The sequence below is a fragment of the Beta vulgaris genome, chromosome 4, assembly GCF_026745355.1.
Source record: "Beta vulgaris subsp. vulgaris cultivar EL10 chromosome 4, EL10.2, whole genome shotgun sequence".
NCBI lineage: Eukaryota > Viridiplantae > Streptophyta > Magnoliopsida > Caryophyllales > Amaranthaceae > Beta > Beta vulgaris.
The window spans coordinates 62,863,389-62,875,226 of NC_079205.1; the positions used below are offsets into that span (position 1 = coordinate 62,863,389).

At 35.5% G+C, this 11,838-nt stretch overlaps 2 protein-coding genes across 4 annotated transcripts; one reads left to right on the top strand and one right to left on the bottom strand.

Moving 5' to 3' along the window:
• LOC104890052 (hypothetical protein) lies at positions 1-3,284 on the bottom strand. Of its 3 annotated transcripts, none has more exons than XM_048643746.1 (9): positions 3,131-3,284; positions 2,903-2,950; positions 2,632-2,701; positions 2,326-2,383; positions 2,191-2,252; positions 1,155-1,450; positions 1,047-1,080; positions 816-926; positions 1-509 (listed from the first exon to the last, which is right to left on the bottom strand). In XM_048643746.1, exons 2-9 carry the CDS (start codon positions 2,948-2,950, stop codon positions 325-327), a joined length of 864 nt encoding a protein of 287 aa, XP_048499703.1. In that variant the 5' UTR covers positions 3,131-3,284; the 3' UTR covers positions 1-324. The 3 variants fall into 3 exon arrangements, with proteins under 3 accessions (XP_048499703.1, XP_010673712.1, XP_057250521.1); XM_010675410.3 differs by having other exon boundaries at positions 2,326-2,416; XM_057394538.1 differs by lacking the exon at positions 3,131-3,284 and adding an exon at positions 3,038-3,085 and having other exon boundaries at positions 2,326-2,416.
• Positions 3,285-5,903: 2,619 nt separating this feature from the next.
• Positions 5,904-9,900, top strand: LOC104890051 (hypothetical protein). Its single transcript, XM_010675409.4, has 7 exons — positions 5,904-6,093; positions 6,200-6,319; positions 7,649-8,101; positions 8,411-8,550; positions 8,658-8,778; positions 9,109-9,249; positions 9,521-9,900. The coding sequence occupies exons 1-7, from the start codon at positions 6,028-6,030 to the stop codon at positions 9,605-9,607; spliced, it is 1,128 nt and encodes a 375-aa protein (XP_010673711.1). The 5' UTR covers positions 5,904-6,027; the 3' UTR covers positions 9,608-9,900.
• The last annotated feature ends 1,938 nt before the right edge of the window (positions 9,901-11,838 follow it).

The window sequence follows — 11,838 nt, forward strand, 5'->3', positions numbered from 1 at the left end:
CAAAGAAACTGATTTTGGCACACAACACTGTTAAAGAGATTAGATTAAGAACTGGATACATTTTCACAAGGAGTTATGTCTAGGTGGGAAACTACCCCACTCTTTGCAACTTCTACTACATACATCACATATAATGAACAAAGCAGAAGAGTGCTGCACTGTGGCCAGACCTATTCGGGAATGAGGGACGGGTGGTAGGGCCATATTCATCGTGGACGAGGGGCGACTTCTACTACCCCAGTCTTCAATTCAGACACTGGATCACAGTCAGTCAGAGTCAGACACTGTACGTAAATGAGCTTGTAACAGCAGAGAAGCCCAGAACTAGTAGTGTTTGATAACACGAGATACCCTCTCAAAGAAAATAGGGCACATGCTCACACTGAAGATTATCACCTCACGCATCCACACTGGAGCCACATTAACAAACGTCCCCAGGGAAGAAACATTATACAACAACTCTCCACCCGGAGAAGGCTTGTTCACCCATGTCAAATCAAAAGAATAGCCTGCCACAGACAAATTTTTGCGTTCAACATTGCTGTGGAATGAGAAACCCTCAAATTATCATATATGCAATATGTGACAAATAGCAAATAGCATTGGTCCTTGGACTAGTATGGCTCCATAAGATACTCCAGAAAATGAAATAGAAAGGACCATAAATGGGATTAGAAAAATATTATAAGAAAGATAATTGACACTTAGAACAGCGCTCCCAACATTAAGAGCCAAGGTCGTAAAAGAAGAGAGCTGCTAGTCTGCAACAATCCCTCCAATATGACAAAAGACGATTAATTATTAACAATAATTACCACTGGACTGATGAACAACGTGTATACACCTTCCCTCAGGTTGATTAACCATGGTGACCTTCATACCAGTTAGGCACTCAACAAAATTCTGAAAAAGGCACTTGCAAGGACCTGTTACAATGATAATGCAGAACAAATATACATGTTAGTTAGCAAGTACTCCTAGGATTTCTGCAAATTGACAATAGTTTCTAAATTTGAATGGTAGGGTAACTTCATAGACCCACGCACCTTCATTGTCCAGATTACTCTGACAGCACTCTGGCTGCATGTCCACACATGGAGAAATCAGTTTAGAAAATTCAATACCATTCCTTAAGAATAAAGCCAATCAAATACCTGTGCATTTGCTATTGGAACATCAATTTTTGGTTGATCTGAAGATATTCCCCTCCCAGTTGATAGCTCAAGAAGACCAACTGACACATTGTTTCTGGCAGAATCAGTCTCAGCAGCAAGTCTGGCACGTTTCCTAGTCATTCTCATGGGTGATTCAGTAAATTTCCCTCGGGATACAGACGGGCTACGAGTACTGTTTACAATTTGCTCCTCATTATGGTCAGTTCTGTTGCTAGAGTGGGGTTTCTCTTGCTGCAGCTGGCGCAGTTGCTCAACCTCAGCAGAAAGCTCTCGATCTGCATATATATGAGGCAAGGACAGCCGTAAGTCATAACTCATGATGTACCAAAAGTATCATCCCACCACGAGGGCGTCCAGTCAAGGTATATCCAGCCTTGCCCAAAAGGCCAAAACCAATTTAGACTATTAGTAGTCACAATTAAAAGTTAAAGTACTTGTAGATTGAGCTGAAATTCAAAACAATAGAAGAAACAACTAGACAAGGCATTAACGTTACGAAAGGGGGCATAAACAGTCTTAAAGCTAAACTTCAAGTCGTACAGAGTAACTCCCATATCTAAGTAGCTGCAAATTAACCTTGCTGCTCGCTCACATTTGCACTCTTTGTGTCAAGTTCCATTTTTCCTGATACCAATGAGCTGAGATGCACCTAGGCATGCCTCTATAGCACGACTAACATCTGAATTTCGTAGTCACAATGATGATGCAAAGGGTATAACAAATATGATACTGTTTCATCTACTTCAAGTAATCAACCATCACCCCTACATTCCAGATTTCATATCAGATTCCCAGGACATAAAAACAGCTATCACCAAAACCAGCTAGGCGCAACCTTCTTGGCATGAATAACATCCCTAATCACAATGATGGTACAAACTACAAAGGATATAACAAATATGATACTGTATCATTTACTGCAACCATACATCCCACATTGATTGAAGCATGTTAGTTTATAGCAATGTCTATTTAAAGGAAAAGCTACAGCAAAACGGCAAATTATTAGACTTACTCTTCTGCTTTTCCTCCATTAAACGCTGCTGAAAATCATCATATTGTTGGTCTTTAGCAGTTCTGTAACCAAACCAAACAGTGATTACAATAGGCTTGAAAAATTAGGCACACTGAATCTCGAAAAGATATATACCTCGACGAGACAACTTCTTTCCGTAATTCATCAATATCATCGGACAACCTCTTGTTTTCTGTCGTCAAATACTTTATAAGAGTCTCTGCCGCTGAAATGACAATCAAAATGGACAAAATATGGGGAAATAACCACCTTGATCCAAGACATGCAATAGCATTTGTCATAATATCGAATTTTAGATATATATATCTAGCACTGCTTTCCACAAACAATCAAGTAAAACCTTAAAGAAGAGTGAAAATCAAGCAAAATTAACACTAATCTAAAAAAAATCATCGAAAAACAAAAAGTTAAATGAAATACCAGACATAAACTCCATGAATTTTACTTCTTGTTCTTGATTAACTTGATCTAACTCATTATCCTTTGCTACCTAAATTACACACACACGGAGAGAAAAACATCATTTAAGCAAAAAATCTATAAAAATAAATATAGAAAACAAATAAGCTCATAGTCCAATGAATTTTCTCAATTTGGGGAAAAAAAAATAGGATAAAACGACTTCAATTTCACAGGAGAAAACGAAACCCTAAAAGAGAAGATAAATGAAGGTGAGAGAGTGAGAAGAAACCTTGAGTTTAGAGTACTTTTCGTAGAGTTTGATGTAAAGTGCTTCCATCTGCATCAATAATAACATAGAATTACGTTATTAATTGTAAAAATACTACAAGAAAAACTGAAATTCTGATGAAGGTTAGCATAGAACCCTAATCGTAAAAATGCAGGAACTTCGAAGCTGAAACTAAAAATTGGGGGAAATTGGGGAGAGAGAAAATTAGCAAAGCTACAAATACGAAACCTTGAATTCTTAGATGAAGCTTCAATGAGGAAGATTGAGTGGAGAAAATATCGAGTGAAGTTGAAAAAATGGTTAGAAATTAGAATTATTGTTCAAGGCGCCAACTTTCAGAAGCCTTTAGTTCAAATGTAGGAGGACAAACAAGAGATTATGGCTTAATTTTGCTTAACTTTATTTTTGTTGAATTTTTAATACTATATTTTTACTGAACCTAATTTATTTTTATTAAAATTTATAGTTAATATACTTAACTTATTTTTATTGAATTTAACTTGTTTTTGCAGAACTATACTTATTTTTATTTAGGCTTTGTTGTGTCTTGTACTTAGGGGTGTTCGCGGTTTGGGTTGGTGCGGTTTGGGATATAACACAACCCAAACCGCAAATATACGGTTTGAAAATTTTCCAACCCAAACCGCACCGCACCGCAATTTTTCCCAAACCAACCAAACCCAAACCGCGCAAAACGGTTTGGTGCGATTTGGGTTGCGGTTTAACCATTTTTTCCTCCGCGACATTACTTTTGTAATCTAAGATAAAAAAAATTGTTAATAAGAGTCCAAATAGATATGAAGTTGAATTCATAATTAAACATATATAATGATTTATCAAAAGTATTAAAGTTTTTTACCTCAAACTTCTTTTTTCAATTTTATACTTGTATGTCACCTTCATATGTGTATTTAATTTTATCTTTGTTTAAAATATGTAACATTGCGGTTTGCGGTGCGGTTTTGGTTTACAAAAATTAAAACCCAACCCAAACCGCAAACAGCGGTTTGCTTGAAATCATAACCCAAACCGCAATTTTAAAATCGCAAACCAACCCGGCCAAACCGCGAAAAAACGGTTTGGATTGCGGTTTGGTGCGGTCCAGACCGCACTTTGAAAAGCCCTACTTGTACTTGTTTTCGCCTAAAAGATGATCTAGTCCCACGCGTTATTTGAGTGCTCACATGGCCAAGCCATATGGCAGGTTAGTGAATTTTCCAACCTCATAGTTGATGCCCCTCGCTCGTCCTTTTTTGAATGCTTCGGTTTGCGAGCCGAGTCGAGAGAAATGAATTGCGTATGTTGTGTGCATTTATATGGGCTTCCTGGTTTTACCGTAACAAGCATATCTTCGAGGCCCAAACTTTGGATGGAGTTATGGTGGCGAGTAACTTTTTGAAAATGGTAGAAAAATATGTGTCATATACAACTCATGTGTTTCATCCTAGGGTTGGGAGTGGTGTGAGTTCAACTAGTTGGCTCTCACCTACTATGGGTTGTTTGAAAGTTAATTTTGATGCACATGTGAGTGGTAATGGGGAGGTTGGTATGGGTGTTGTTGTGCGGAATAGCGACGGCAAAGTGGTGTTCTTGGCTACGAAGTGTGTTGTGGCAAAATGTGAGGCAATGTTGGCTGAAGCTATGACTGCTAGATATGTTGTGGAGGTGACTGCTTGATTTGGTTATGATAATTTGGTTTTTGAAGATGATGCAAGCGCGGTAGTCAAGACGGTGAAGAACGAAGTTGTTGGTGTGGTTTCTGTTTTTCGAGTCTATGATGATATTTTTAGAATAGCTGGGAACTTGCTTGTTTTTCTTTTTCTCATATTAAACGAGCGTGTAATGTTGTTGCCCACCTGTTAGCTTGTTGGGAGCGTCCTAGTAACACGGAAAGTGTATGGTTTGACTTTGTTCCCAAAAGTATTACTACTTTGGTGGACATTGATTTAGTATAAGTTCCATAGCTCTCCACTAAAAAAAATCAATCTATTGAAATTTGGTCTAATGTAACCCTTTCTAATATGAGTATATCCTAACTAACTTTTGATTATGAGTATTTTTGTGTGAATAGGGAAAGAAGCTAAGTATCGTGTTGAAATCTTGCTTGATTTGTGTAGATTTATTTTAATTTGTTTAGTATTAGCTTGTTAGAAGTGTCAAATGTTTGTATCCAACCAAACGATCATCAACAATGTCTTCTTCACTTGTACATATAACGATATATTTCTACCACGTGCTAGATTTAACTTGGTAAAAAAAAATGTTATAATCAGTTTAATTGGCAAAAATCAATAGAATTATAAAAGATATACAATAAAGAATTGACACAAATAATTTTAATTGGTATGATTCAATTTTATCAATTAAAGTGAAATCCACAAATTAAACATAAGGCAAGATGAGTCGAGCCTTAATTTAAAACGAACTAATTTTGAGATTCATATATTTTGAGCGTTCTCTTAAGCAGACTTGGGGTATTGTGAGTTTGAGTTGTTCACCAGCAATAGTTACTATGGTAGTATTATCAATTATAATGACTCTTTGTTTTTTGTACTAGCTATTAGGTGGAATGTTAGTTGTTAGAGGTTCGATGTCAAAGTAGTTTTTAGAGCTATTAGTTTGTGGAAAAAAATAATAGATTTTAGTTGTAGATGTCATCTAACTTTGTTAGTAAAGTCTTGTGGGGATCGTACATGAGACTCGAGATCAATTTATGCATCATCAATTCACCATACTTATTCACACCCTAACGGAGAAAAAAAAACTAGCTTTTAATTTTACCTTCGAGCTTCAAATAATCCAACCCTAAAAATTACTACTTTGAATCCGTTCCAACTAAAAATTGCCAATATTACGTAAACTACTACTTCAACAAGCAATATTTTTCATTTTTTACACCGTTATTAAAGTTTTGACTTAGCCAAACCTCTATCTGACTTATAAAGAGGTTCCTAAACAAGCCTCCAACCCAAGTCTCAAACAAACTCAAAACGGCAGTACTTCGACGGTTTTCTTTCTACCATTTCCATAAAACGGTACGTTTAATACTGTGAATCAAAGTATCTTTTCCTAAAACCCTCTTCGGTTCTTCCCCCATTTTTCTTCACTTTCTTCCCTTTCTTTCAATGGCTGCTGAAAACGAAGCAAAAACTGCAACCAACAAACGCAAAAGAGGCTACTTACCTCACAACGTAACCCCTTTTTTCTCTCTCTTCATTTCCCATTTAATTGTTTGATTTTAACCCAATATTTTTCTCATACTAATTTGATTTTTATGTGTATTTTTTTGGGCAACAGAAATCAGTAAGAAAGAAAGGACCTTGCCCATTAAAACCAGGAATTCAAGGTTTCTTTATAACTTGTGATGGTGGAAGAGAACACCAAGCTACTCATGAAGCAATTGATGTTATTGACAATGTATGTTTTTTCTTTCATCCCTCTTTTTTTGAATATATAGATTCAGCAGAAGCCAATTAATTAATTTAAAAAAGAATTTTTTAGCACCCTATATGTTAAAGTTTGGATTTTTATGGTTAAATCAATTGTTTGTTTATTATTGGTTTAGTTTGATGGTTATACTATTATAGCTTAATATTGTTTATATTGGTTGTATGGGGTTGTTGTTTATATCTTTTGTTGCTGTGTGAATCTTTGTTATTTTGGGTGTTGCAATGTATTATGGAGATTATGATTGGACTTTGAAAGTGAATTGTGAAGGGTGTGAGTTGAAGTGAATTTTGATCTATATAGATTAATTGGATCTGTGAACTGAGTAAATTTAGAGCTAATGATTTGGTATTTTGCTTGATGTGGACATGAGTTCTACTAGATTAGTCTAAAGTAGCGCGTTTTTCCGGTTATTGTGGGTTTATAATTGAGGGGTTTAAGCTCAAGTTTTTCCATTTTCTTTCGAGCTCGAATTTTTCCTGGTAGTATAGCTTTCAAGAGTTATTTGTTGAACTGAAGATTGAGGAAAAATGTATTGGGGTGATTTGATATTTTTTTACAAGAACTAAGGAAGGAGTGAGGGTGATGGAAAGAGGGAAAGACAGAGAAGAGAGCTTGTCAACAGCTGTAAAGATAGCCGGCTAGTAGCTGGGTATTAGGAATTAGAGTAATTTGAGAGTTATTAAGAAGGTATGGTCTCTGAACTCTGATCATGCTCAATGTGGAGTGTGGACCTTCCTAGCCATGCTAGGATAAATTTATGGCATTGTATGAAGAGGTTCGTTTGGGATATTTCCGTTGATCTTTATCATTGGTATGAACTATGAAGGGTCGGAACTCCGGCATGTTCTTAGGTTGCACAAACGGTTGAGGAAATTAGGGTAGCTTCTCAAGGAGGTCGTTTTACAAGAACTGAGGAGAGTGATGGAAAGAGTAAAAACAGATTTTCAGTTACCAAGAAATTATGGTCTAACCTAACAGGGACTGAAAACGCTCATAAGTTGTGTTTTAAGAAACTAAGGTAGTATTTCCACATAGCAGCTATTCCATATGGACCTGGACTGACACACTGACACACACACACACACACACGTATACTATGCAATATGTGAGTATTATTAAGTGTAATTACCTCGTTCTCCGTGTTTCAACTTCATCCATTATGCATAGAAGTGCACAATTACAAAGTAACTGAATCTCTTATGTTCTCAATACTGTATTGTTTATATGCGTTGGTTGCTAAGACTTCTGGTTTATATCTTCTTGTGTAATCCTAAAGAATAAACTTGGTTTATGTAGTTCTTTGAAGAGCTGATCCACGGGAAGGATTCAAGGGTTAATACTAAGACGACAGCGTCGTCAATACCTGAGAAAGCTTTGAACAAAAAAATTAAGTTTTCATACTCTGATTCTTCTGATAATGATGAAGATGATGAAAATGATGCCGAGAATGGGAAGGAGAACCAGTCGGAAAAAGTGGCAGAAGATGTAGATAATGGGAGTACCGTAGAAGAAAAATCTGTTCCTGCAAAGACAGATGAGCAGTTGAATGAGGTTGAATCTGACAAAGCTGCTGGCGATGATGAGGAAAATAGTGAACAAGTTGTTGGCAAAAGCAAGGAGAATGAGGAACCACTTGAAAAAAAGCAATGCTGTGATACCCAAAAGTTAGAAAGCAAAAATCCTAGCCCAGAAATGTCTGTCGATAAGTTAATTGAAGCTGAACTCAAGGAGTTAGGAGATAAGAGCAAGGTTAGTTAATATGACAATTTGCATTCTCCCCCCCACCTTCCCCTAGAAAAAGGTGAGAAGTAGACAAGAAAGGAGTTAGGAGATAAGGCTGTGTCGCTTGGACTTGGGCCCACTTAGCTATGTTATGAAAATAAATTCATGATTTGAACTGAAAAGTATCGAAGTGTCCATAACCTCCGAGTGTCGAAATACAACATGGGTATTTGAGATAAAATGAGAGTTTGACTAACATGGTTTCAAGGTAGATTATTTCGAGCGTAATCTGAAGTGTGTCTATCATGTGATGCAACCTTTTTTTATGTTGAACAGCGACGTTTTTCCAAAATTGATACTGGCTGTAATGGTGTTGTCATTATTCAAATGCGGAGAAGGGATGGAGACCCTAATCCCGGAGACATTGTACAGCATATGATGGAATCTGCTTCAGCTACAAAGAAGCATATGTCAAGGTTCAAGCTGTTTCTCTTTATATAGCATCATGATCTGACAAGCAATTGATAAACAAGTACTAATTTTTGTTGTAAACTTCATTTATTAACATGTTGCATTTCTATAGGTTTCTGCTGAGAGTGTTACCAGTAGAAATCTCATGCTATGCTTCAGAAGAGGATATCAAAAGAGCCATTAAGCCACTTGTTGAACAGTACTTCCCTGTTGACGCTGAGGCACCAATTAAGGTACTTCCCGATATATGCTCGAGTGCTTGACAAATGCATTATGCATGTCAATCTTCACACTCAATACCCATTTTTGTTCTTCATGAATCATGATAGTGTGACATGGTTTCATCTAATCATATGAATTGTAACGGAGACCATTGTGGTATTTTAACTACGAAGTGATTAGCATTCAATTTTGCAAAATGAGCTTTGACTTGGGAATATATGGACCTTACTGCATCTGTTCAAGACAGAAAGCTCGAAACTGATGCTTCTTAAATCTCATCGACTTCAATGATGATCTTATTGTGGATCAGATACATGATTTGTTTTAGATTCTTTCTTCAGTTTGCGGTCCAGTATGATGCCCGTGCCAATACTGGCATCGAGAGGATGAAGATAATAGATGCTGTTGCGAAATCTATCCCTGGAACACACAAAGTAGATCTCAAAAATCCAGAGAAGACTATAATTGTCCAAGTTGTCAAGGTACATAAAAACACTGTCTTGACTGGCTGGCTTTATGTAATACGTTCTAGTTCTTTCCTAGGAAGTTATTTTTCCCTTGTAGTTTCAATTTCAAGGAAGTGTAAAGTTGTTTGGTTAATTTTGTTACCCATGGAAAGTTCTCAACTATAACGTCCTATGAAGTCGACCAAACAACTTTACATTCTTTCACTTCCTAGGAACTTCTTCCCATGTTTTTTTGTATGTCAACCACACAAATGTAAATTTTCTTCATCACATTTGCTTTCTCCAGACTGTGTGCTTGATTGGTGTCGTGGAGAAGTACAAGGAGTTGGCGAAGTATAATTTGAGGCAGCTAACATCATCAGAAACCCAATAAGTGAGACATTTGATGGCGTGTTCTAGATTTGACTTGGACAAGAACAACAACATTTGCAACAAGGATACGGTCCGACATCAAAACACGCCTTGGGCTTCTCGATGAAGCTACACATACGCAACGGTGTAGACTAGTGGCTTCTAATGTCTTCTAAACTCAGTATATTGTGTTTGTTTAGCTAGGGCATGATATTAAGTTTTACATCAAATAAACAAATTTGTTGTATCAGCCAAAATTTTAAACGCATCAAACAGATGTTCATTTAACAAATATGTCGGTGACCCTTTACTCAATCCTTTGTTTTACAAGCGCATCATAAGAGTTCAAACGCTATGTATGTTTAAGTCATTTCTTTCTATTAAAGGTGGCCATATACTCTTTTGGTGCAATTATCACTTGTCTAATATATTTCTCTTTTTTAAAGGGGTGTTTTTGTATTTCATAGCCAATGTATGATAAGTAATTTCTCCAAGATTATTTCAAATATTTGCAAGATTGTTGTCAAAAATAGTAACTATAAATAGTAATATATTCTTAAAGTACTACAAATATGTGCAAGATTGGTGTGTAGTTACATGTAATTACAAAAGTAAGGCAATCGTGAATCTGAAATGGAGATAAGATGTTCGAAAAAAATTATCACGTTATCTTATATAGCAATTGAAAAAAGAGTGATAATTGATCCAATTGAGTTCTGCGTTAAGACCATACCTCTAATTTAGAAGGAACTTAAATGTGATAATTGATATCAAACGAATGGATTATATACCGGCAAGTAGGGAACGGGAACACATTGCCCTAAAAAAAGATAACAAGTACCAAGGGATTTCATGGAGAATGATGCTATAAATTGTGGACTATTTAACAACTTTATCTCTATATCGATCGGTTAAATGTATTCAAACATAACAATATTTTAAAATAAATAGCTACTTAAAACTAGGGGTGTAAGTTATGTGGTTAAAAACCGAAAACCAAACCAAACCAAACCGAATTAGTAATTTGGTTTGGTTTTTTTGGAAATTCGGTTTGGTTTGGATTCAAAAAAATTATTTTTTCGGTTTTTTGGTTTGGATTGGTTTTGGTTTTGAAAAACCGAAAAAACCGAATTATTGTCACTTAACATACGAATGTTGTCTATTATTTTTTGTGTTTCTTTTTTTTAATATTAATTACGAAAATACAAAAACATTGTCACTTAAAATACAAATTATCAGAAAGTTTGGTTTAAATTCGGTTTGGTTTTTATCTTGGTTTGATTTAATTTCATTTCGGTTTGGTTTGGATTTTGGAATATGAAAAAAAATTAGTTTGTTTTGGTCTAGATTTTGAAAGATAAAAAAAATCCGGTTTGGTTTGGTTTGGTTTGGTTTTTGGTTTGGTTTGGTTTGGTTTGGATTGAGTCGAATTTCGGTTTGAATTTGGTTCGGAAATTTCAAAATCGAATTTATTTCGTTTTGGTTTGTTTTGGACCTAAAACCAAACCAAAAACCGAACTTACACCCCTACTTAAAACTCTCTTCGTCTTAAATAGTGCAATGAGACAATTATTTTCATGTACAACTCATCTAAAATTATTCAAAGATGAGTAGCTAGTTAATAATACTGCATTCATCCTAACTTGTAATAATGTGACAATGACAGTAACATAATGTTACAAAAGTTGCTTGAACAATAACAACAATCAACATAGCAGTACAGAAGTATGAGGAATGATAAACCTCTTTTTACTAGATGTTTGCAAACATCTAGCAAGGGTAAAATTGTCAATATATATAGGAAATAGTTGTCAGTCAAACAAAAAAGTTATCTCGAAAATTGCAAAGTGTCAGTCAAACCAAAAAGTAGTCGCGAAGATTCCGGTGCTAAAAAATAGTGTTCATGCTACTAAAACTAGTGTTCGTGTAACTAAAAATAGTGTTCATGCAACTAACAAATAGTGTTCATGAAATATAAAATAGTGTTTTATTCATCTTCTATTTCATGGGACCCATATCACCAAAAAGTTATCTCGAAAATTGCAGAGTGTTAGTCAAACCAAAAAGTAGTCGCGAAAATTCCGATGCTAAAAAATAGTGTTCATGCTACTAAAACTAGTGTTCGTGTAACTAAAAATAGTGTTCATGCAACTAACAAATAGTGTTCATAAAATATAAATAGTGTTTTATTCCTCTTTATCTGTTAGATGTTTGCAAACATCTAGCAAAAAGAGGTACACGCTACACGTAAAA

Excerpts from the sequence above, each read along its gene's own strand:
- LOC104890051 (XM_010675409.4), top strand. The coding sequence starts at position 6,028 with ATGGCTGCTGAAAACGAAGCAAAAACTGCAACCAACAAACGCAAAAGA. Across the intron at positions 6,320-7,648 it reads CAATTGATGTTATTGACAAT|TTCTTTGAAGAGCTGATCCA; the intron begins GTATGTTTTTTC and ends TGGTTTATGTAG. Across the intron at positions 9,250-9,520 it reads TAATTGTCCAAGTTGTCAAG|ACTGTGTGCTTGATTGGTGT; the intron begins GTACATAAAAAC and ends TGCTTTCTCCAG.
- LOC104890052 (XM_010675410.3), bottom strand. The coding sequence starts at position 2,950 with ATGGAAGCACTTTACATCAAACTCTACGAAAAGTACTCTAAACTCAAG. Across the intron at positions 2,253-2,325 it reads AAAGAAGTTGTCTCGTCGAG|AACTGCTAAAGACCAACAAT; the intron begins GTATATATCTTT and ends GTTTGGTTACAG. Across the intron at positions 927-1,046 it reads GAGTAATCTGGACAATGAAG|GTCCTTGCAAGTGCCTTTTT; the intron begins GTGCGTGGGTCT and ends TCATTGTAACAG.